General features: G+C 42.4%; 1 protein-coding gene across 1 annotated transcript in view; it reads left to right on the top strand.

Moving 5' to 3' along the window:
* Positions 1 to 23188, top strand: part of gpat3.L (glycerol-3-phosphate acyltransferase 3 L homeolog) — a 253658-nt gene that overhangs the window by 186283 nt on the left and 44187 nt on the right. The window contains 1 exon segment of the mRNA NM_001094023.1: positions 22758 to 22813. Coding sequence (NP_001087492.1) covers positions 22758 to 22813 — 56 coding nt within the window.

Below are 23188 nucleotides of genomic sequence, written 5' to 3'. Positions count from 1 at the left end.
TTGTTTTATAAGTAAACTCTATACCACAATCATTACTATTACAGAATGCCACAAAATCCTGCACCTGATCAACACTACCTTTCCATATTACAATCAGATCGTCAATGAACCTATAATAACGAACAATATGCTTTTTCCAGATCGAACGATGTGGCATCTCTCAACCCATCCCATAAATAAGTTTGCATAAGATGGCGCAAACTGCGCCCCCATTGCAGTGCCACACCTTTGGAGATAGTAACGTCCATTATACAGGAAATAGTTATGTCACAGGAGGTACTGAACCGCCTCAATGATAAATTCACTTTGTTCATCTGAGTAAATTTTGGAACTGGCTAACCAAAATTTTAATGCTTGTAGGCCCAAAGAATGTTCAATTGAGGAGTACAAGGCTGTAACATCTAGTGTAACCCACACCATATCCTCATCCCATATAACATCTTGCAATTTATTAATTACATCACCACTATGTTTCACATATGACTCTAAATTCAAAACTATGGGCTGGAGCAGTTTGACAACATATTCTCCCAACTTTTCATTTAAAGACCCATTCCCAGCAATTATAGGTCTTCCCTTTGGATTATCTAATCCCTTATAAATTTTGGGAAGTGTGTGAAAAATTGATATCCTCGGATTCGCACACCATATATAATCAAATTCTTTTTTATTTAGAATCCCCATGGTTTTACCAAATTTCAAAATTTTTCTCAATTTTATTTAGAATGCTTTTGTAGGATCTTGTTCTAAACATTGGTACTGTTTCTGATCCTGAAGCTGTCTCTTAATATCATTATCATAAAACTCCTATCCAATATAACAATGGACCCACCTTTATCAGATTTACGTATTACAATTTTGTCATTATCCTTTAAAGATTTCAATGCCTCAAATTCTTTTTCTGTTAAATTATTTTGCTCATATCTGTTTATATATTCTTCAATTCTGTTAGAGTTTTCAAGTCATTACATACCAATGTATAGAACCTATCAAAAAAAGGACCATTCTGGTTGCTTGGGTAAAAGGTTGATTTGGGTTTTAAATCTGTATGTACTATATTATGATCTCCCACATTACCATACTCATCCCATTCAGCTAATTCACGCATTACCTCTTGTGTAGGGAAATTCTCTAAGTGATCCTCATCCACCAAATTCAGTACCTCCTGAGTCCACTGTGTCACATCAAATTCAGTACTATTACTACTATCTTTATTAAAGAATCTTCTAAGAGACAGGGTTCTAATAAATCTATTCAAATCAACAACTGTCGAAAAAAGGGAAAAACGACTTGATGGACAGAACGTTAAACCCTTATTCAAGAGAGTCTTTTCATTTTCAGTCAATATATATGATAAATTAATGACAAGATCTTCATTAGTAGGTTCTTTCTGTATTTCATTTATCTCTTTTTCTTTTGCATCTCTAACTTCTTGGATGTAGTTCCCTTTTCCAGTCTTTCTTTTTTCTCTCTTCTTATTATTGGTTCTTCCGCCTCGCTCTCTTCTTCTATCTCTTCTTCTTGTTCCTGTATCCTTCTCCCTTTCTTTACTTTGCCTTTTCCAAAGGTGTTTTCGCGTATCTCTCGACTCGTCTCCACCTCGCTGTCTGTTGTTACTAAAAAAGTCACCCCTTGTGTCTCATCCAAGTCTCTATCAGGAGTCGAACTTCTTTTAGGTAGTTTACCCCATTTGTTTTATTTATTTTTTTTTTTAAAACTTGTTTTTATTAAAGGATCAACACATAATAGTTACATGGTAGTGACCAAGTAAGAAAATGTACACGTTAGTTATGTAACATCATGTTCATGCAATGGACATAATCTATCAAGAATAACAATAACAGATCAAACTAAACTAACAGCTCAGATAAAGTACTAAGATAAACTGAAGAGATCCCTACATAGGGTTCCGTGAATAAGAACGTAACAACCTGTTGGTGAGATGGCTCCCGGGGGGCGCGTGGCCATTTGTTTTGTTTTAATATTGGTTTAATTCTTTCCCATCTACCTCTTTCTTTATTGAGTATCATTCCCCAAGAGTAGACTCTTTCATTAAAAGTCTCCTTTGTCTCTCAGGAATTTCTGCTGTTTACTATCCATAATTTTTCTTTCCATAGTTTCTAAATCTTCTTTCAGCTTTTTATCTCTATCTTTATATTCTGGTGTGGTTTGATATTCTGTCAGATGGCTTTTGACTTCTTCAATTTCAATATTTAGTCTCGTCTGTTCTTTTTTATATTTCCTTATAATTAAATTTAAGAGTACAGTTACTGGGAAAGAGTATGACTGCAGAACTTATATAAATTGTAAAACAGCTTATGTTGTATCTTTAGCAACCTGTATATGTGGACGTCAGTATGTAGGGAGGACTATGCGGAGATTGAAATATAGGATTTTGTCAATATTGTGTTTAGCTATAAAGTTTCATGTTTGAAAAATAAATTTTATACTCTGAGGAAGTGCCAAAGGGCACGAAACGCGTCAGTAGTAATGGACATTACGCACTGTAACATAGGGTAAAATAAAGCTTTAATTCATCAGCAGCATGCCGTTCGTTTTTGTACTATTAACCCATTAGTAACCACTGCCATGTGAAGTACAGGAAACCCCCATTCTTTAGGCTTTAAAACCACCACTTTAATAGACACCATGGGGTTAACCAGCTAGAGGTGGGTTGGACATCCAAGGGGTGTTTAAAGGAGAACTAAACCCTAAAAATGAATATGGCTAAAAATGCCATATTTTATATACTGAATTTATTGCACCAGCCTAAAGTTTCAGATTCTCAATAGCTGTTGAGAAGCTAAGATTAGGGGTTGTAGCAAATTATCAAGCAGAAAATTAGGTTGGCCTGTAATGTAAGCTGATGCTACAGGGCTGATGTTTAAATTCTGATGCTAGTTGCACTGGTTTCTGTGCTGCCATGTAGTTATTATCTCTATTTATTACTAATCAGCCTTATATTGTGACATTTCTATTCTATGTGTTCTGTATATTTTGAGTCCATCACTAAGCTCAGTAAGTGACAGCAGCACAGAGCATGTGCAGTGAATCAGCAGAAAAGAAGATGGGGAGCTACTGGAGCATCTTTGGGGCACAGATCTTTACTGCTAAAGGACTGTGGTTGCCTTGGGCTGGTACAGAAGACAAAACATAATGTACAACATTTCTATCCTACATCTTTTTTTTTTTTTTTTTTTATTAAAAGGTTTTTATTTTGCATTTTCCAACAATAAACAAACAAACAAACATTGTTTTATGCATGGTTCCATCTTATATTTGAATCCTGTACATTTGTATATACCTTAATTCAGGTATAATTCGGATCTATTGTCCCTAGGGCACTTAAGTAGGTGATATAGATAAATATGCCATTGTGGCATATGGCATTGTTATCTTGCCATCTCTAACATTAACCCTTTAAAGTGCCAGCAGAATTTCACATTTTGGTTACGCGAAATGACAGCCGTTTTTGAAGAATTTTGTGCTCTCTCACTTTAGGGGAAACCTATAGTTTACCTAGGAAAACTATACTTTTTTTTGAGAAACTAAGCTTTCTAAATCTGCCTGAGTTTTCATGTATTTCCAACTCTGCAAAAAGATTTATAGCACTAAATACCAAAAGAAAAATGAAAAATTCCTATTTTTCATAGTATATGAATTTATACCTAAAAAAGATTTCATTTTACAACTGATTTGGAAAGCCTTATGTCTCTCGAACGTGCCAATACCAGTTATGTATAGTTTTAGGTTGATTTAGGACTTCTGTACAGCATAAACTCCCTGCAGTATATTACCGAATTTTGAAAGCACTAAGGCAGAAAACCACATACTTTAGATTCCAAAGCATAAAAATCCAGTAGGTTTACCCCAGAAAACCATATATTTTTGAAAAGTACACGTTCTGCTGATTCCAAAATGGGTAAATATGTTTCTCTACTCCTAACTACCAAACATCAAAGCTTGTCTGAACATAGCGGTTTTTATAAAAAAAATTGATGCCCATTGTGCATAGGTTTATCAAAGTATCTGGCATTTAGAGACACCCCTATGAAGGTAGCGCATCCAAACTGTTCAGGACTTTACTTTCAACACATTTACTGCAGTTTTTGTGGGGTAAAAACACAGAAAAATAGGTTTACCCCCCAAAACCATATATTTTTGGAAAGTACACACATTCTACTGAATCTAAAATGGGTACCAATGCCGTTGGTGCCCACTGTGCATAGGTTTACCAAAGTATCAGGCATTTAGAGGCCCCAAAATGAAGTTAGCGCATACAAATTATTTCTGTTGGACACTTCAGCTAATGAAAAATCAACACCATGATTGCATTTTTTGTGGGGTAAGGTAAAAACACAGAAATATATGTTTACCCCCCAAAATCATATATTGTTGGAAAGTGCACATTCTACTCAATCTAAAATGGGTACCCATGCCTTTCTGCCCCAATCTACTGAGTTGCAAGGCTTTCCCAAAACTGTCGGTTTTGGTGAAATATCTGAAAATTGCCTCAAAGCTTCAAATTTCCAGCATCATATTGCCCATGTATCATTATGTACCACAAAAAAGCACCCATACTATGATTGCCAGGGGTCCTCCAAACAGTTTGGTGCCCACTGTGCATAGGTTTACCAAAGTATCTGCCATTTAGAGGCCCCGAAATGAAGTTAGCGCATACAAATAGTCCTGTGGTTAACTTAAGCTAGTAAAAAATCAACACACAGGAGAAAGCTCTCTGTTTGGTGCCGAATTAAGCATTCAAATCCTTGTTTAAGACAGGAATTTTTGTTTTCACTTGGTGTGTGAATATGTTGTCCACTTTTGTGTTTTTGTTGTGATTTTTCTTTTGACCCTGAAGGTGAGTGATTCCTAGCCCAGTTCCCTTCACTTGCTCTGGGCTACAAAAACTCACTGTTAGATCCCCCGCACCTGGGTGTCAGTTTCATTTGCATTTTTCTGTTGTTTCAGCACAAATTGTTTACTTTTTGTACAGATTGAGTGGGTATTTTGATTTTGCACTCAGTTCTGTGAGGAGAGAAAGCTAAAGGGAGAAGGATTTACTATAAGTATAAATATAAAATCTTTTCCAGCAGCAGCAGTGCAGCTCCCAGGCACTTTGCTCACATTAACCCTTTCCCTGCCACAGCTTCTCAACTTAAAACTTACTTTTTTGTTGATCAATAGTATATAGTTTTCTTTTTGTGTGGTGTTTTGTAAAATAATGGGAAGGAAGCATGGGGTCAGATGCCAAGTTGTTGATGTCAAGTGCTCATGGCATATAAAAATTTTTACAGCACAGAGGAAGTGAGGTGCTTCCTTTGCAAGAACCTGGGGCACACTCGCCAGAGTTGCCCCAAAGGGCATATTAAGACCACAGGCCCTGTTCCTGCCCCCAGTGCCTCAAATAAAACCTCTTATACTGCTGGGACTATTTCAGCAGGGTCCTCAAAGGGGATATCTCCTTCACTAAAAAAACCTTAAGGTGGCTGTTACACAACCCACCTCAACAATATCCAAACCTCCTCCTTCTTCACTGAAGATATCTAAGGCTGCAGCATGTCTTACAATTGTGGCAAAAGAGAAAGGGGGAAATATGTCAATGCATCCCCCAGGGCCACAGTTGTTCCTACCACAAAAAATTGTACCCCTGTTATGGGTAACCCTGAGGGTGTGGGGGTACCCATGATTGCAACACCTGTTGGGGTTGGGGCAGATAGTGGCCTTTCCTCTTCAGATACCAAGAAACAGGGTATTTCACTCCAGGAGGGGGAGAATATTGGGCTAACCCCCATACAGGACCCTGCAGATGAGACTGCTGGGGAGGATGGTGAGGGTGGAGTTGTAAATACAGAGGAGGGTAGCCAGAGAAACTCTACTGTTCATGTAAAGATCTCTCCTCCCTTGTCTTCCACTGATCCCAATGTAATTGCCATCCAGAAAGCACAGGAGGCAGTGGAGAGGGCAGAGGCTAACCATCGAGCCTCCAAAGCTCCACCTTTTGCTGGGGAGCTAATTTAAGTGATTCTGATCCTTTTCCTGTAACATCTTGTGGAGAGATTCTCAAAGATCTAGTGGAGAGGGGAGATTATCAATCCCTTAGCCAGGAAGAGCTCATGGATGAGGGGAACATCGAAGAGGAGGTTGACATAGGAGTGGCAAATCCTTCTACCAAAATCATCCCTGCTGAGAAACTCAAAAAGTTTCTTGAGAGCACCCTTGGTGTTAAATTAGAGAAGAAGCTGCATATGGCTCTGGAGAAATGGCATGATTTGCCTTTAGTTATCAATTCTGTGAGACAATACATTAAGGTCATAAAAGAGGCCAAGAACTATGGAACAGCAGAATATCTCCGTATAATGAAGTTTCACAAAAAATGTTTGTCTCATCAGACCTTGATGAAGGTTAAAGCACTTCCTAAGACTCAGTAATGGCCTTGAGTATAAGCACACTTAATACTAATGGCTGTCGGAATCCTTTCTGAATGTTTCAGGTACTCTCCTTTCTTCGTCAAGGAGGGTACTCTGTGAGTTTCCTCCAAGAGATCCACACCACTCTTGAGGCAAGCTGGAATCTGGAGTGGAAGGGTCTTTTTTAATCACCTCACTTGGACATCATGTGGGGTGGTGACCCTTTTCTCAGATTCCTTCCAGCCAGAGGTCCTGAGTGCTACCTCTGTCATCCCTGGCCATCTATTGCATCTTCGGGTCCAGGAGTCAGGTAGAACATATAATCTAATGAATGTGTGTGCTCCTACTACCGGACCAGAAAGTTTGTCAGCCTATATGGAGACAATTGACTCTGATGAAGCCTTGATTATAGGGGGTGATTTTAATTACACCCTTGATGCTCGAGATCGTAATGTCCCCAAGAAAAGGGACTCGTCTGAGTCAGTTTTGCGAGAGCTAATTGCTCATTTCTCCTTGGTTGACATCTTGAGAGAACAGAACCCAGAGACGGTTGCCTTCACCTATGTCAGGGTGAGAGATGGTCATGTTTCTCAATCCCGGATTGATAGGATACATATATCGAGCCATCTCATGTCACAAGCCCAGTCAAGCACCATTAGATTGGCACCATTCTCTGACCACAATTGTGTATCCCTGAGAATGTCAATCGCACCATCTCAGCCAAAAGCAGCTTACTGGCACTTTAACAACAGTTTATTAGAAGATAAGCCGTAGAGTTCTTCCATTTCTTCTAGGATACTCTGGGCCCTGATTTCCATAGGGTCCTAACTGAGGCCTTCAAGAAAGGTGAGTTGCCACTTTTGTGTCATCGAGCAGTGTTGTCACTACTTCCTAAGAAGGGGGATCTCCGTCTTATTAAGAACTGAAGGCCAGTCTCACTGCTCAGCACAGACTATAAGATCATGACCAAAGCTATCTCACTCAGGCTCAAATCTGTGCTGGCAGAGGTGATTCATCCTGACCAGTCCTATACAGTCCCCGGTTGGACAATTTTTGATAATGTCTTTTTAATCCGAGACTTACTACATTTTGCGAGAAGGACTGGTCTATCACTTGCTTTTCTCTCTCTGGATCAAGAGAAGGCATTTGACAGGGTGGATCACCAATATCTTATACGCACTCTGCAGGCCTATAGCTTTGGCCCACAGTTTCTGGGCTACCTGAAAACAATGTATGCCTCTGCAGAGTGTTTAGTTAAAATCAACTGTTCTCTGACTGCACCTCTGGCCTTTGGATGAGGAGTTCGACAAGGATGCCCCTTGTGGGGACAACTGTACTCGCTGGCCATTGAGCCCTTCCTGTGTCTCTTAAGGAAAAGGCTCACGGGACTGGTGCTCAAAGAACCCGTCATGAGGGTGGTTCTCTCAGCCTACGCTGATGATGTAATTCTTGTGGCCCAGGACCTAGTTGATCTTGAGCGGGCACAAGAGTGTCAAGAAGTCTACACTGCTGCCTCATCTGCCCAGATCAACTGGTCCAATAGCTTAGGCCTTCTGGAGGGTTCTCTACAGGTAGATTTCCTACCTCCTGCTTTTCGTGACATCTCCTGGGAGAGCAATATCAGTGGTGTAACTACCGAGGAAGCAGACCCCGCAGTCGTGGGGGGGCCCGGGGGTACAGGGGGCCCGGCGGGGCCTGCTTCCTCAGTAGTGCCGGATTACCCACAAGGCGCCCCTAGGCTACAGTCAGGGCCGGCCCAGATCCGCTCCCTGCCTTTGCTGCCTCTGACTTCCAGCTCCGGCAAAAGGAAGTTAGAGGGGTTGAGATAAGATTATCTGGCCCACGGGGATCTCATAACTCATAACTTTGTCCCCCTGACACTTCGTAGCAGGCAATACCACTCTGCTCTCACAGAATGACCCCTCCCAACACACCCGTGTTTTGTGAGTAGAACGGTCTTTTACAAACTTTATGCGCAAATAGCACACCAAAAGTTGTGTGCTGCCTTAAGTGCAGGGCTGATTTCAGTGCTGGAAAGAAGTAGGGGCACGAACTCTATCTCTGAGTTGCCTTGGGCTGGTGCACGGAGGGGAGTGGGGTCACTGACCTCTGAGAGTTGTCTAAAGGTGGCCATACACGGGCCGATAAAAGCTGCCGACAGACCGTGTCGGCAGCTTATTGGCCCGTGTATGGGGGCCCCCGACGGGCTTCCCCGATCGAGATCTGGCCGAAAGTCGGCCAGATCTCGATCGGATGGGATTAAAAATCCCGTCGGATCGCGGCCGCATCTGTTCGTTGATGCGGTCCCGCGATCCGACCGCCCGTTTGGCGAACGCTAGGATCCGATCGTTGGGCCCTAGGGCCCACGATCGGATCAGCCCGATATTGCCCACCTCAAGGTGGGCATATCGGAGGGAGATCCGCTCGTTTGGCGACATCGCCAAACGAGCGGATCTATCCGTGTATGGCCACCTTTAGGCTGGTGCACGGCTGCGTTCCTGTAAGTGCTGTGGAGGAGCTGGGGCAGCAGTCTGATTGATTATTGCAAGGCTGTGAACTGCCTGACAGGATTGTTTATTTTTTTTAATGGAGCCAGTGACTGATCTGCTGTTCAAAGGACTGGATAATAGGCCTGCACTATATCTGTTACTGCTGGTGAGTTCTTATTCCACAGATTCATAAAGGAGGGGAAAAGTTGAGACATTTTTTTTTACAAGTCTGCAAACTACTAATTGTGAAAGGCTGTGTCAAGTGAGCCAAGAAGGAAAGTAGAATAGTACTATTGGCACTGTATATACACCGCTTTATATATTTTGGAGCATTTGACATAAAGTTGGTTTTATGCATATGTAATGTTATGTGTATTATTGGGCCATTAAATTAGTTTTAGATATAATACATTAATAATGCAGCTGCGCTGGGGAAATATACAGAAAAAGAAATATGTGGGCATGTCCTTGAGTGGGTGGGGCAATTAAAGTGTGTGTGGTCTCAAAAATTTGTCATCTTAGGTTGCGCCCAGGGTCTGGAAGGGGCTTTGCGGCGGGGGCCCTTGAGACAGCAGCCACGGTGGGCCCCAGGCCCCCCAATCCGACACTGGCTACAGTCCACCTCGTCCAATGGGGCCCGGTCCAATGGATGGCGCTGGCAATCCAGACCTGAGTCACAAGCCATCCCGTCACCCTACAGGGCCAGAGAGTAAATTATGTATCAGGCAGCTTTCTCTTCGTAGAGACTCTGCTGCTGAGTCTTGCTGCTCTGCACCGTAATGTATCAGGTCAGCATGTGAGGTCCTGAGAGGTCCTCAGTAGGCAAATAGGGGGTGGGAGGTTAAGGCTATAGCAGGGGAAGGGAGCTGGAGAGAGGGGTCGCTGACAATTTGTATTGCTGCGCAGATACCAGCCACGATCTGGACTGTTGGGGTGTGGGGGGAGTTGGGTTGTCGAGTTCTAGTTCAGCAAGTGCTTTGGGTTTCCTCAGCACATAGTAACCTAAAATCTGCCACATGTTTTTGATCTATGTTCCATACTGAACACAATTAGAAACATCGCAAGCTTTCCACTACATCAGGATAGACCAGAAGTGCCCATAAATCCCACACATTCCTGATTAAATAATCCCTGCTTAAATATTTTTATATTTGTATTAGCATGCACAAACCATCAAACTAACTTTGAGGTATTACACATAGTAGGTAAAAACCATCTCACTAAAAGTTAAAAGGGTTGTTCACCTTTGAGTTAATATGATGTAGAGAGGGATATTCTGAGACAATTTGCAGTTGGTTTTCATTTTTTGTTATTTAAGGTTTTTGAGTCATTAAGCTTTTTATTCAGCAGCTCTCCAGTTTGCAATTTCAGCCATCAGGTTGCTAGGATCCAAATTACATAGCAACCATGAACTGATTTAAATAAGAAACTGGAATATGAATAGGAGAGTACCTTACTAGAAAGCTAGAAAAGAACTAAAATTTGGCAATAACAATAAATGTGTAACCTTACAGAGCATTTGTTTTTAGATGGGGTCAGTGACACCCATTTGAAAGCTGGAAAGAGTCAAAAGAAAAAGGCAAATAATAATAAAACTATAAAAAATAAATAATATAAACCAACTGAAGTTCTAAGTTGCTTAGAATCTTACGATCTTACTTCTGCAGTAACAGCCCTTAAGTTTGCTCATAGCCTTTACAGAGAGATATGTGAAACTGACACTGTACCATCCTTCTACAGTTCTGGGGTATTTATATATGAAATTGCGACTGTGCCATTCTTCTATGACTTCTGGTGATATTATACATGAAATACATGAAATTCTCCCACTATTTTTTGCAGAGGGGGCCCTGAAAATTTTTTTGCAGGGGGGCCCTGGCATCCGAAGTTACGCTACTGAGCAATATCATTAAATATTTAGGCGTCTACCTATCAGCTGAGGAGTATCCTGTCTCACAGAATTTCATTGAACTTGAGGAGCGTGTTCTAACCTGCCTGGGAAAGTGGAAGGGTTTTGCTAAAGTACTTTCTATGAGGGGGAGGGCTTTGGTGATTAATCAGCTGGTGTCCTCTCAGATCTGGTACCGGCTGGTATGTCTTAGCCCGACCCAAGAATTCATTGCTAAGATCCAGAGAAGGTTACTGGACTTTCTCTGGATAGGAAAGCACTGGGTTTCTGCAGGTGTCTCAAGCCTCCCATTGAAAGAGGGAGGGCAAGGAGTCGTGTGTATACATTCTCAAGTGCACACCTTCCGTCTCCAGCAAATACAGATACTTGTATGCAGATCCTTCTCCACAGTGGTGTACTCTAGCATTGAGTTTTTATCGCTAGGTACGAAATATGGGATATGACCGGCAATTGTTTATCATTGAACTTGAGGGTTTCCTAAGAAACCTTTCAACCCTGCCAGCTTACTAACAAGACACTCTAAAGACCTGGAGCATGGTCTCCGTGTTAAGGAGCCATTGAATCGGAAGACATTCTAAATGAGCCCCTACTTTACAATCCATCTTTTAAGACTAGGATGTTGGAATCCATCAGCATCCGCCGTCGCCTTTGCGAGGCTCGTTAACCAGAGTTAAGGATCTCCTGAATTTTGAGAAATCAGATTGGGTGGACTCTCGGACAGTTATGCAACGCATGGGATTCCTCACCACTAGAATTCCACACCGTCTGCTCAAGGAAATCAAGGACACAATCTCTGCTGATTCTCACACCTTTATTAATGGGGTTTTACATGCTGGAGAGCCACATCCACCTTGGAACTCCTCACCTCCAGACATAATAATAGCACCCAAAACCCGTCTATCCCCCCAAACACTTCCTTCCCCCAACTTGAGCCAGTTGGAGAATTTTCCATTGACACACTTTCATGATATAACAAGAAAGCTGTTGTACTCTCTAATGCTTCACACTGTACACTTCATTGCCCTCATGTCCCGCTATGATACCATCTGGAGACATGTGCTTAATGAGGGTGAAAGACCTCAGTGGCGACCTTTTTATTCCAGTTTGGTGCCTAGACCCACTGGAGACTTGAGTTGTAAAGTGTTGCATGGTGCATTGAGCATGGGAGAGTATTTATCTCATTTTACAGACTCCCCAGCTGCTTGTCCATTCTGCGGCAAAGGAGAGTCTGTGTTTCATGCTTATTTTACGTGTGCCAGACTGCAACCTCTATTGGCTCATTTGAGGAAGCTTTACCTGCAGTTCTGGTTACACTTTTCCCCTCGTGTTTATATTTTTGGACGCCCAGTATCCCGGGACAATCAAGAGAAAGACCTTCTCTCCAACTTGCTCCTGGCTTTAGCTAAATTAGTCATTCATAAATCTAGAAAGCAATGTTTGGAAGGTGGGAATCCTCTGCCAGCAGAGGTCTTGTTCCCTTACTATCAGAGGGGGGGGTCAGCTGGTTGATGAAAACAAACTAAAAGCGCAGATTCTGAACTCATATTTTTCATCTGTCTACACAAATCAGGAACCAGTAAGTAATTAAGTACTTAATTTTTCAGGATTCATTGAGATTTGGCATAGTGCTGAGAGACTGGCGAATTGCTAATGTGGTGCCTCTATTCAAAAAAGGATCCCGTTCTCAGCCTCAAAACTATAGGCCAGTTAGTCTGATGTCAGGAAAGCTTTTCGAAGGGTTAATAAAGGATAAGATACTGGACTTCATAGCAAATCATAATACTATAAATGTGTGCCAGCATGGTTTTATGCGTAATAGATCTTGCCAGACTAACTTAATTTCTTTTTATGAGAAGGTAAGTAGAGACCTCGATTCTGGGATGGCAGTGGATGTGATTTACTTAGACTTTGCTAAAGCATTTGATACAGTGCCACACAAAAGGTTACTGGTTAAATTAAGGAATGTTGGCCTGGAACATAGTATTTGTACCTGGATAGAGAACTGGCTAAAAGATAGACTACAAAGAGTGGTGGTAAATGGAACATTTTCTAATTGGACCAGTGTTGTTAGTGGAGTACCGCAGGGCTCTGTACTAGGTCCCTTGCTTTTCAACTTGTTTATTAATGACCTGGAGGTGGGCATTGAAAGTACTGTTTCTATTTTTGCAGGTGATACTAAATTGTGCAGAACTATAGGTTCCATGCAGGCTGCTGCCACTTTGCAGAGTGATTTGTCTAAACTGGAAAACTGGGCAGCAAACTGGAAAATGAGGTTCAATGTTGATAAATGCAAGGTTATGCACTTTGGCAAAAATAATATAAATGCAAGGTATACACTAAATGGCAGTGTGTTGGGAGTTTCCTTAAATGAGAAGGATCTAGGGGTCTTTGTAGATAACACGTTGTCTAATTCTGGGCAGTGTCATTCTGTGGCTACTAAAGCAAATAAAGTTCTGTCTTGCATAAAAAAGGGCATTAACGCAAGGGATGAAAACATAATTATGCATCTTTATAGGTCCCTGGTGAGGCCTCACCTGGAGTATGCAGTGCAGTTTTGGACTCCAGTCCTTAAGAGGGATATACATGAGCTGGAGAGAGTGCAGAAACGTGCAACTAAATTAGTTAGAAGGATGGAAGACTTAAATTATGAGGGGAGACTATCAAGGTTCGGGTTGTTTTCTCTGGAAAAAGGCGCTTGCGAGGGGACATCATTACACTTTACAAGTACATTAGAGGACATTATAGACAAATAGCAGGGGACCTTTTTACCCATAAAGTGGATCACCGTACCAGAGGCCACCCCTTTAGACTAGAAGAAAAGAACTTTCATTTGAAGCAACGTAGGGGGTTCTTCACAGTCAGGACAGTGAGGTTGTGGAATGCACTGCCGGGTGATGTTGTGATGGCTGATTCAGTTAATGCCTTTAAGAATGGCTTGGATGATTTTTTGGACAGACAATATGAAAGGCTATTGTGATACTAAGCTCTATAAGTTACTATAGGTATGGGTATATAGAATTTAATTAAAAGTAGGGAGGGGTGTGTGTATGGATGCTGGGTTTTCATTTGGAGGGGTTGAACTTGATGGACTTTGTCTTTTTTCAACCCAATTTAACTATGTAACTAAGTTCCCGGTGCTGGTGCATTCCCGCATCCGAGCAGAGTACACCCAAGCACTGTTTACTGGTCGGTTGAAAGAATTTGCTGACCAGTGGGCAATAGATGGGGTACTTTGCGCATTATCCACAGACCTGGTTTCTGTTCAGACAATCCTCACACTCCATATTTAAGTGCACTTTTATTTAAGTGACAGTTGTATTTTAATCAGTTAATTATCTCCTTTCAGATGTGATTAACTTTGGTGAGCAATCACTCACCTGCAATTTGAATAATATATCAGCTAATGAAAAATCAACACATTGACTGCATTTGTGTGGGGTAAAAACACAGAAATATATCTTTTACCCCCAAAACCATATATTTTTGGAAAGTACACATTCTACTGAACCTAAAATGGGTACCCATGCCTTTCTGCTCTAAACTACTGAGTCGCAAGGCTTTCCCAAAATTGTCGGTTTTGGTGAAATATCTGAAAACTGCCTCAAAGATTCAACTTTCCAGCATCGTATTGTCCATGAATCATTACCAGCATAAAGCATCCTAAAAAACGGGGGTCTACTAAACAGTTTGATGCTCAATATGCACAAATTTACCAAACTAGGTGGCATACGGAGATCCCCCAAATCCAAATAGTGCATATGAATTTTCGCATATGAGTTCCTGGTATGTGTATTATGCACCATAAGACCCCCTAAAAGCATGGAGACCCTAGTAAACCATATATTTTTGGAAAATACACATTCTGACAAATCCAATATGTGTTTCTACTTCAAACTGCCAAACTGTAAAGCTATGCTGAAGGTAACGGTTTTTATCAAATTTCTAAAAAATCGTCACAAGCTTGAATTGTACCCCCTTATATGTCCCACATTTCATAACGTATCAGCATAAAACATCCTAAATATGATTGACAGGGGTCTACTGAACACTTTGATGCCCAATATGCATAGATATACCACACTATGTGGCGTACAGAGACCCCCAAATGACAATAGTGTATATACATTTTCACAGTGGACGCGCTGACTGCTGCAATATAGCACCAGGTATGTGTGTTATGTGACATACAACCCCCTAACAGTACAGAGACCCTATAAAACCATATATTTTCAGAAAGTACACATTCTGATGAATCCAATATGGGTAAATATGTGTTGCTACTGCAAACTGCCAAACTATAAAGCTATGCTGAACGTAACGGTTTTTATCACATTTCTGAAAATCGTCACAAAGCTTGAATTTTACCCCATTATATGCCCCACATTTCGCAATGTATCAGCATAAAACATCCTAAATATGAACGACAGGGGTCTACTGAACATTTTGATGCCCAATATGCATAGATATACCATACTATGTGGTGCACAGAGACGCCTAATTGCATATATAGTAGATACAATTTACAAGGCGTAACAAAATAATACAGAAAAGTGTGAAATTCAAATAAATTACTAAAATCCAATAACACCACAAAAATCCATGCTTTTTTTTTCCAGACTAGTGTAATCAGACATCAGAATTACAGTTTGAATATTTTAGCTTGGCAAAATAGGTGTAGCGCACCCGTAGGTGTAGCTGTGTTAGATGGGTCCTGCTCTCGTCCACCTCTGGTGACACCCACAACCCCCAGTGATACACATAAACCAGCAGTGTCATGTCAAGCACTTTTATCGGATCCGAAGACCCAGTAATAAGGATAAATTGAACAATCTCTCTTTTAGTAATATGTTTCAACAAATAAGTCAAAGCATCTGAACACACAGTTATACCACTAATGTAAGATCAAATGTTAGAAAATGACAATGAATAATAAACAGACTGATCTAGTCAACTCAGATAATGTTTAAGTCAAGTTCCCTGAACACTGGCCAGTGTTAATAATAGCAGTAAGGCCGGCAGTTGGAGCTCATATATAAACCAGTATTTGTAATCCACAAGGCAAATAAACAGTAGTTGTAATCCACCAGGCTGTAGTGGGAGGCTTCACTCAGGAGAGCACATGCAGAAAATGACACAAGCTGAATTATTGGCGATATATGAATAATCCTCTCCAAATAGGCCTTTACCCTTCAGAATGGATTGCAGGCAGGCAGATATAAAAGTCCTGTCTCTAGTCCTAACTGTTACTGGGTTGTATAAAGCCCTGCAATGCCTGATTAAGTGAGAGTCAAAATCAACAGGTTGCACTCACTGAAAACTGCTTACAGTTTCTCCAGATATTGAGCAGACTAAGCAGTCACCATGTGGTGTGATCTGTAACACTCCTCTTCAGATAGCAGACAGTCACTGGTCTCTGTGAAGAGAGGATTCCATCTCACATGCAGGACAGCTCTATCTCCCCCAGATCTCTCTGCCTGCACCGCGCTGGTGTCATTGCACCGGCGCTGCTACCCACGTGGTGGCCACGGGCACCGCCATTTTGGGAGCGATGCCGGCTGAGGAGGACACGCCGCTCGGAGCTCCTGGGACTGCTCTGGGCGGCGATCGTGACAGTACCCTCAGGACCACCAGGACTTGGCTTCTGGGGAAACTTGGAGTGGAAATCCCTCTCAAGACGAGGAGCATGAACATCAGAGTGTCCTTCCCAGAAGCATTCGTATCTCAGGGGGAAGCTGAAGTCTGACAGCCACAGGATTGATCACCTCTGAAATGGAGAATGGACCCACAAACTTCAGACCCAACTTAGGAGATGGCACCTTCAACTGAATGCTCCTGGAAGACAACCAGACTTTATCACCAACCTTGTAGGGAGGAGAGGGTCTACGTCTTTGATCTGCAAACGTCTTGTGAACCAGAGCGCTCTTTTCCAAGTTCGACTTGGTTGCAGCCCAAATAGCAGACATGTGGGCTGCATGGTCATCTACAGCTGGGACGTCAGACAACACAAAGTCCTGTGGGAAGGCTTGAGGATGCTGACCATACACGACATGAATGGAGACCTTCCAGTGGAAGCGTGGCAGGCATTGTTATGAGCGAATTTCGCCCACGGGAGGAGATCAGACCAGTCATCTTGACAAAGGGAAATGTGGTTCCTCAGGAACTGTTCCAAAGCTTGGTTCACTCATTCAGCTGCTCCATTTGTCTGGGGATGATAAGCGGAGGAGAACTGGAGAGTAATACCCAGATCTTTGCACAGGGAACGCCAAAACTTAGCTGTAAACTGGGAACCTCTGTCGGAGACAACTTCCACAGGAAAACCATGCAAGCGGAAAATATACTGGATGAAGAGCTGAGACAACTCCACAGCAGAGGGAAGCTTCTGCAGGGGAATGAAATGGGCCATCTTGCTAAAGCGGTCAATCACAACCCAGATCACAGTGTTCCCACTAGAGGGAGGAAGCTCAACTATGAAGTCCATTGCTAAATGAGTCCATGGACGAGAGGGAATAGGCAATGGTTGCAATAACCCACTGGGGCGGGAATGGCTAGGCTTGGATGTGGCACAAACGGTACAAGCAGCAACAAAGTCTTTTGACATCTTTTCGGATAGTCGGCCAACAGACTAAACGTCGAAGGAGTTCAAGAGTCTTTTCAGGACCAGGATGTCCTGCTTGCTTGGAACAGTGAGTCTGTTGAAGAATAGGCAGACATAGCTCGGAGGGAACAAACGCCATCCCAATGGGGTTATCCAGAGGAGCAGAAGTCTGTCCAGCCAAGATTCATTCAGCAAATTGAGGAAACGGATGCAATAATCTTGGCAGGAGGAATAATTGGTTCAAGCCTTTCAGGAAGACGATCTACCTGAGTGAAACTTCGGGAAAGTGCATCGGCTTTCCGATTCTTGGAGCCAGGACGATAGGTCAGAACAAAGTTGAAACGGGAGAAGAATAGAGCCCACCTGGCCTGACGAGGATTCAGTCTCTTGAGAGAGTGTATGAACTCCAAGTTCTTATGAAACGTATAAATCGTGACCGGAATTGAGAAACCCTCAAGGAGGTGACGCCACTCTTCAAGAGCAAGCTTGACTGCCAGAAGTTCTCGATTTCCTACATCGTAATTCTGTTCTGCAGGAGAAAACTTTCTGGAGAAAAAGGCACAAGGATGCAACTTCCCATCGGCTGAATGTCTTTGGGATACGATAGCCCCAGCACCCACTTCAGATGCATCCACCTCAATGCAAAAGGGTAGCTCCGGATCAGGATGACGGAGGACCGGGGCAGAAGAAAACGCATCCTTCAGGGACTGAAAAGCTTCAACGGCAACTGGAGGCCAAGAACTGGGTTTACCCACTTTTCCGGATGAGAGCAAGGATAGGTGCAATACGGGATGAGAACCCCTTGATGAATTGCCGATAGTAGTTGGCAAACCCGATGAACCTTTGTATTGCCTTGGTGCTCAAGGGAAGAGGCCATTCTTGGATTGCAGACATTTTAACGGGATCCATCTCAAAACCTTCTGGGGAGATGATGTAACCCAAGAAAGGAATCTTAGACACCTCAAAGACACATTTCTCCAACTTGGCGAAGAGAGAGTTCTTCCTCAAACGAGAGAGTACTTCTTTCACCTGGGAGCGATTAGATACAAGGTCTTTAGAGACGATCAGGATGTCATCAAGGTACACGACCACAGACTTTCCCAAAAGATCCCGGAAAGATGTCGTTCACGAGCTCTTGGAAAACAGCGGGGGCATTACAAAGGCCAAAGGGCATCACGAGATATTCATAGTGCCCATCTTGAGTGTTGAATGCCGTCTTCCATTTCGTCCCCTTCACGGATGCGGATGAGGTTGTACGCATAGGTTCCTCCAGGGGAGATGTAGAAGCTTGAGTAGCTGGGGTATGCAAGAGAGGTCTTTGGAAGCGAGGTGCCAACAAGGGATGAAATCTTTTACTGCGCTCCTTCTCTACTTGATGCTCTCTGAGACGAGTGTCCACTTTAATGGATAGAGCAATCAGATCTTTCAGCAGGTCAGGTTACTCCCTGGAGACAAGATCAACTTTAATTCGAATAGACAGACCTTGATAGAATACAGCCTTATAGGCATCGTCATTCCAGGAAGTCTCAGACATCAAAGTTCTAAAGTCAATAGCATAGTCACTGACACTGCGGTTTCCCTGCCGGAGTTGCAGAAGACGAGAAGGGGCATTTGTGACCCGACCCGGGGCATCAAACACAGTACGAAATGCTTGAAGAAAAGCCTTTGCATCAAAAGTCACTGGAGAATTCATCTCCCAAAGAGATGTTGCCCATTCAAGCGGTTTGCGGACCAAACGAGACATCACATACCCCACCTTGGAACGTTCATTGGGGAAGTGCGAGGGTTGAAACTCGAACTGGATCGGGCACTGTGTAGCAAAACCTCTGCAGGCTTGTGGGTCCCCACTGAAGCGAGGTGGAGGCGGAATGTGAGGCTCACCAGATGAGGAACCTGCGGTAGATGAGACGGCTGCCATGGGAGGATTTACAACAGCTTGGGAAGCAGGGGGCGCAGGAGGCATTCGAGAAAGAAGGGTATCGAGTGCCTGTCCTATGCGGTACTGCTGGGCTTCATAATCCTCCATGCGGGATGCCAGTCCGCGCAGCGCTCGTCAGACATCAGGCGTAGCTTCCTCAGTAGGATCCATGGCCCAAGTATAATGTCAGGGAGCCGGGAGCTCCCTCCAGGGAGGTAGTCTGGATCAAGGAGGAAGCCCTCTTGAGGGATCAAGGTCGCGGTGTCCAAAGAGTTGATCAAACGGATAATCAAAGTTCAGGCAAGAGTTGAAGGGCAGGCAGATTTAGAAGCAAGGTCCAAAGACCAGGCAAAAGTTCAGGATAACAATGTGGAACAAGATTCAGTATAAATAACTGCTCACAGGGAACCCAGGATAAACACAAGAAATGTATACTATACTTGGGTGCCTTTCTGGCATCCTGGACGCCCTTAAATACACAAATATTGGCGCCATAGTGACGTCACTGACGCTAGCGTTTTTGCGCCAGCGTCAATACGCTGGCGGCGATGCTCTGGTGTTCCTGCGCCGCGTCAACGTCATTGCGCCGGCGCCGCTACCCACTTGGCGGCCATGGGTGCCGCCATTTTGTGAGCAACGCCGGCGGAGGAGGACACGCCGGCCGGAGCTCCTGGGACTGCTCCGGGCAGCGATCGTGACACCGTGAGTCTAAAGTGATTGAGGTGCTGCCAGTAGGTGAGCCAGGCCAGAAGTTGGTGATTTTGTGTCCCTGGAGGGGAAACTCAGAAGGGCTTAGTGTGTGGAAACCACCCTGTATGGTGAGTGTGGAAAATTTTTGAAAGCATGATGCTGAAACTCTAATGAACTGTATGCTAGTGACTTCATGTTGGAAAAAGTCTTTTTAATAAACCTGTGTTTTTGCCTGAAGAAGCGGTGTCCCTGTCTTTATTCTCCTGATCCTCTGCTTACCTCCTTACCATAGCTAATTTACCCCAAAATTAAGTTTACAGGCATACAGCTTGTCACAGTATATGCACTAGGTTCAAACCCTAGTCTATGCAATGAACCAGCAGTACACTTATCTGCTGAACCACTGGAGGCTTTGCTAATTTGTCCTTGTGGCTTACTTTGACCCTAATAAGTCTCTCTATGCTGACTCTTTTACCTTGGCCTTTGTATTTAAACCAGCTAGAAAAAATTGCTTATTTAAAGCCTATGCAAGCCATTTGGGAATCTTTAAGGGTTACCTGTAAAAAAATGATAAACTCAAAATAAGATGACAAATTATACAGTGGTTCTCATCCTTAGTTAAGTACACTGCAGGAAAATATGTGACAAAACTGCCTTGACAACATGATAGACAATACCATGGCTAAAGGAAGGTTTCAAACCTTGAAAAGAAGGCTTTCAACACTTTTCCTGTTCTATCACAGATTAAGAGGGTATTGTTGTGGATGTGAACGTAGGTAGGTAGGTTAATCCAACTGCTTTTTTTAAGGTTGAGTATTACTTACTGTATCCTTCAGACAACAGCTAAACTAATTTCAAGTGTGTCATTTGGGACATCACTCAATCTACTTCTGATAGCTACCATCAAGACCATTTAAAACAATATGAAAGATCTTATTCAACGACTACCACGCTCTTAACCAGATTCCTTTATGTTATAGTTCATTGCTTCAATGAACTATGGATATCAACTGAATTGCAGCATTGTCACTAGATTAGCAGGAGCACTATAATTAGCATCCACTGCTAACTAGTAGTTCCCTAACTAGTATTACTAGTGTGTTTTTTTCCTGAAGATGTGCTTGAAGGGTGACATTTCATGCTTCTCTATTTAGCAGTTTGGCATATAAAGACTTTTTATTTTTTTTGTTTCTAGGCTTTATTCACTTTTTTGAATTTTGGCTTGTCTAGTTTATGCATATTTATACCTGGTTTGTTAATTTTGTCTCCTTAATTCTTTAATAGAACATTGTTAACATGGTTAAAACGTATATTTCAGCCATACCTAGATATGCATATTAGAGTTTAGGGTTTAAAGTGATAGCAACAGTTACATTACTATGTTTTTATAGTTTATTCACACTATGTACAATATATATAATAATTGTTGCACTTTCTTGTGTTTTTATCACATACTCTGTTTCATGGACACAACTGGGTTGTGTTTCTGTTTTTTGTACCCTGAAAAAGGCAGGTAAAACAGCTGAAACATTGGTTTTGCACAAAATGTATTTATTTTTTGACAAAGATAAGAACTGTGAGTGTAAATTTCCTTAAATACATAGGCATATGTTATGTGCACCAAGACACAGTGCTTCTAATACATGTGAGCATTGGTATTCTTTTATCAATCATATGCCATGCCACATCGGCCAGTGAATGGACTCCTAGAGTAAGCTATTACAAAACTGGGAATCCCATACTGAAGGCAGAATAACTGCAATTACATTTTTATTGTGCATTCACTCCACATGTTTCAGGCACCAAGGCCCTTTTTCACACACTTGAAAAAGGGCCTTGGTGCCCGAAACCTTGTCGTGTGGAAGCACAATAAAAATGTAATTGCAGTAATTCTGCCTTCAGTATGTGATTCCGAAATTCATATATACACTATTAATACAAGGTGGAGGACAGGGATGGAGCCTCCAGGGAATCATTACTATGGATTAGCAAAAATTCAGCTAATGTGTGTAAACCTACTGTTGGGACAGCTATTACAAAACTATTACACTTACTTAGTTCTCCTACAGAAACCTACCTCCACCCCTGGCTCTTCAGCTCACAACCATCTCTAGCAAATGAGTCCATAGAGACATGAATATGTGGTGGCTTCATCTTTTACTGAACTGCCAGGGAAATACTTTAACCCAGGAATGGGAAACACTGCACCTCCCAGCTATAAATCAGGACAAGCTCTTATCTGTCCAAACCCCTCCTAGAGGGCTACATGAACTGAAGGTTGGCAAAAAAGTTAATGGAGAATTCAACCCCCTCAACTAATAAAAACCCATATTGGCGAATGTGCAGTTGGAGTTTTCTTCCGCTTTATGATAACTGCACATGTGCTAAAAGTGATGACCATTGCCAAAGGGAAGGAAGAAGATACCACCATGAGCTGCACTGCACTGACTCTGCAACAAGGGATAATTACAGGATTAAGGGCATTTACAGGTGTTACACCTGTGCAGGGGGAGCGGGGTGGGTGGCTTACGTAGGGTAGGGGTTTTAATTAGTTGGGCAGGTTGAAATCTCCTTAAGTAAGGGGGTAGATCCTCCTAAATGTAGTGTGGAGATCTCAATAAACCAAACTTCTCTGGACTTTTTCAATAATATGTATCTTGTAATTATTTGCTTTAAGTGTATTACTGTATACATTTTTAAATCCTATAAATGCAGTTTTAATATAACTATTTTATTTAATTAACAGGCTTAGAGAACATGTATCTGATAAATCAAAACTGCCAATTCTTATTTTCCCTGAAGGTAAGCAAAAGCCTTATTTTGCATGTAAGTATACTACGGCTGCTTGCATGTTCCTTTGCTTTACCTTAAGTGGTTAGGTCGACATGTTCACTAGTAACATTTCATCTAGCAACAGCTAAAATATTTAATAATTGCAGTCTGTACTGGGGCTCTTGTTTAAACCAAATCTAATTTTCCCTTTTAACCTCCAAAATGTTAGGCACCCGCAGTGGTTACAATCAGTCATTAAATACCCTGGCCAGGGTTTCACTGAGCTTATGTTCACTGAAAACTGCAGCAGCCTAGGGTACTACTGTAGGAATGCCATGGTACCATTGTTTTCTTTCTGCATCTTCTCTACATTCAGTCGCATTAGCAGGAGTGAAAGGCTGAACT

Source organism: Xenopus laevis, chromosome 1L (genome assembly GCF_017654675.1).
Source record: "Xenopus laevis strain J_2021 chromosome 1L, Xenopus_laevis_v10.1, whole genome shotgun sequence".
NCBI classification, from domain to species: domain Eukaryota; kingdom Metazoa; phylum Chordata; class Amphibia; order Anura; family Pipidae; genus Xenopus; species Xenopus laevis.
The sequence above is the reverse complement of the archived record's forward strand: the minus strand, read 5'-3'. Positions and strand labels throughout refer to the sequence as shown.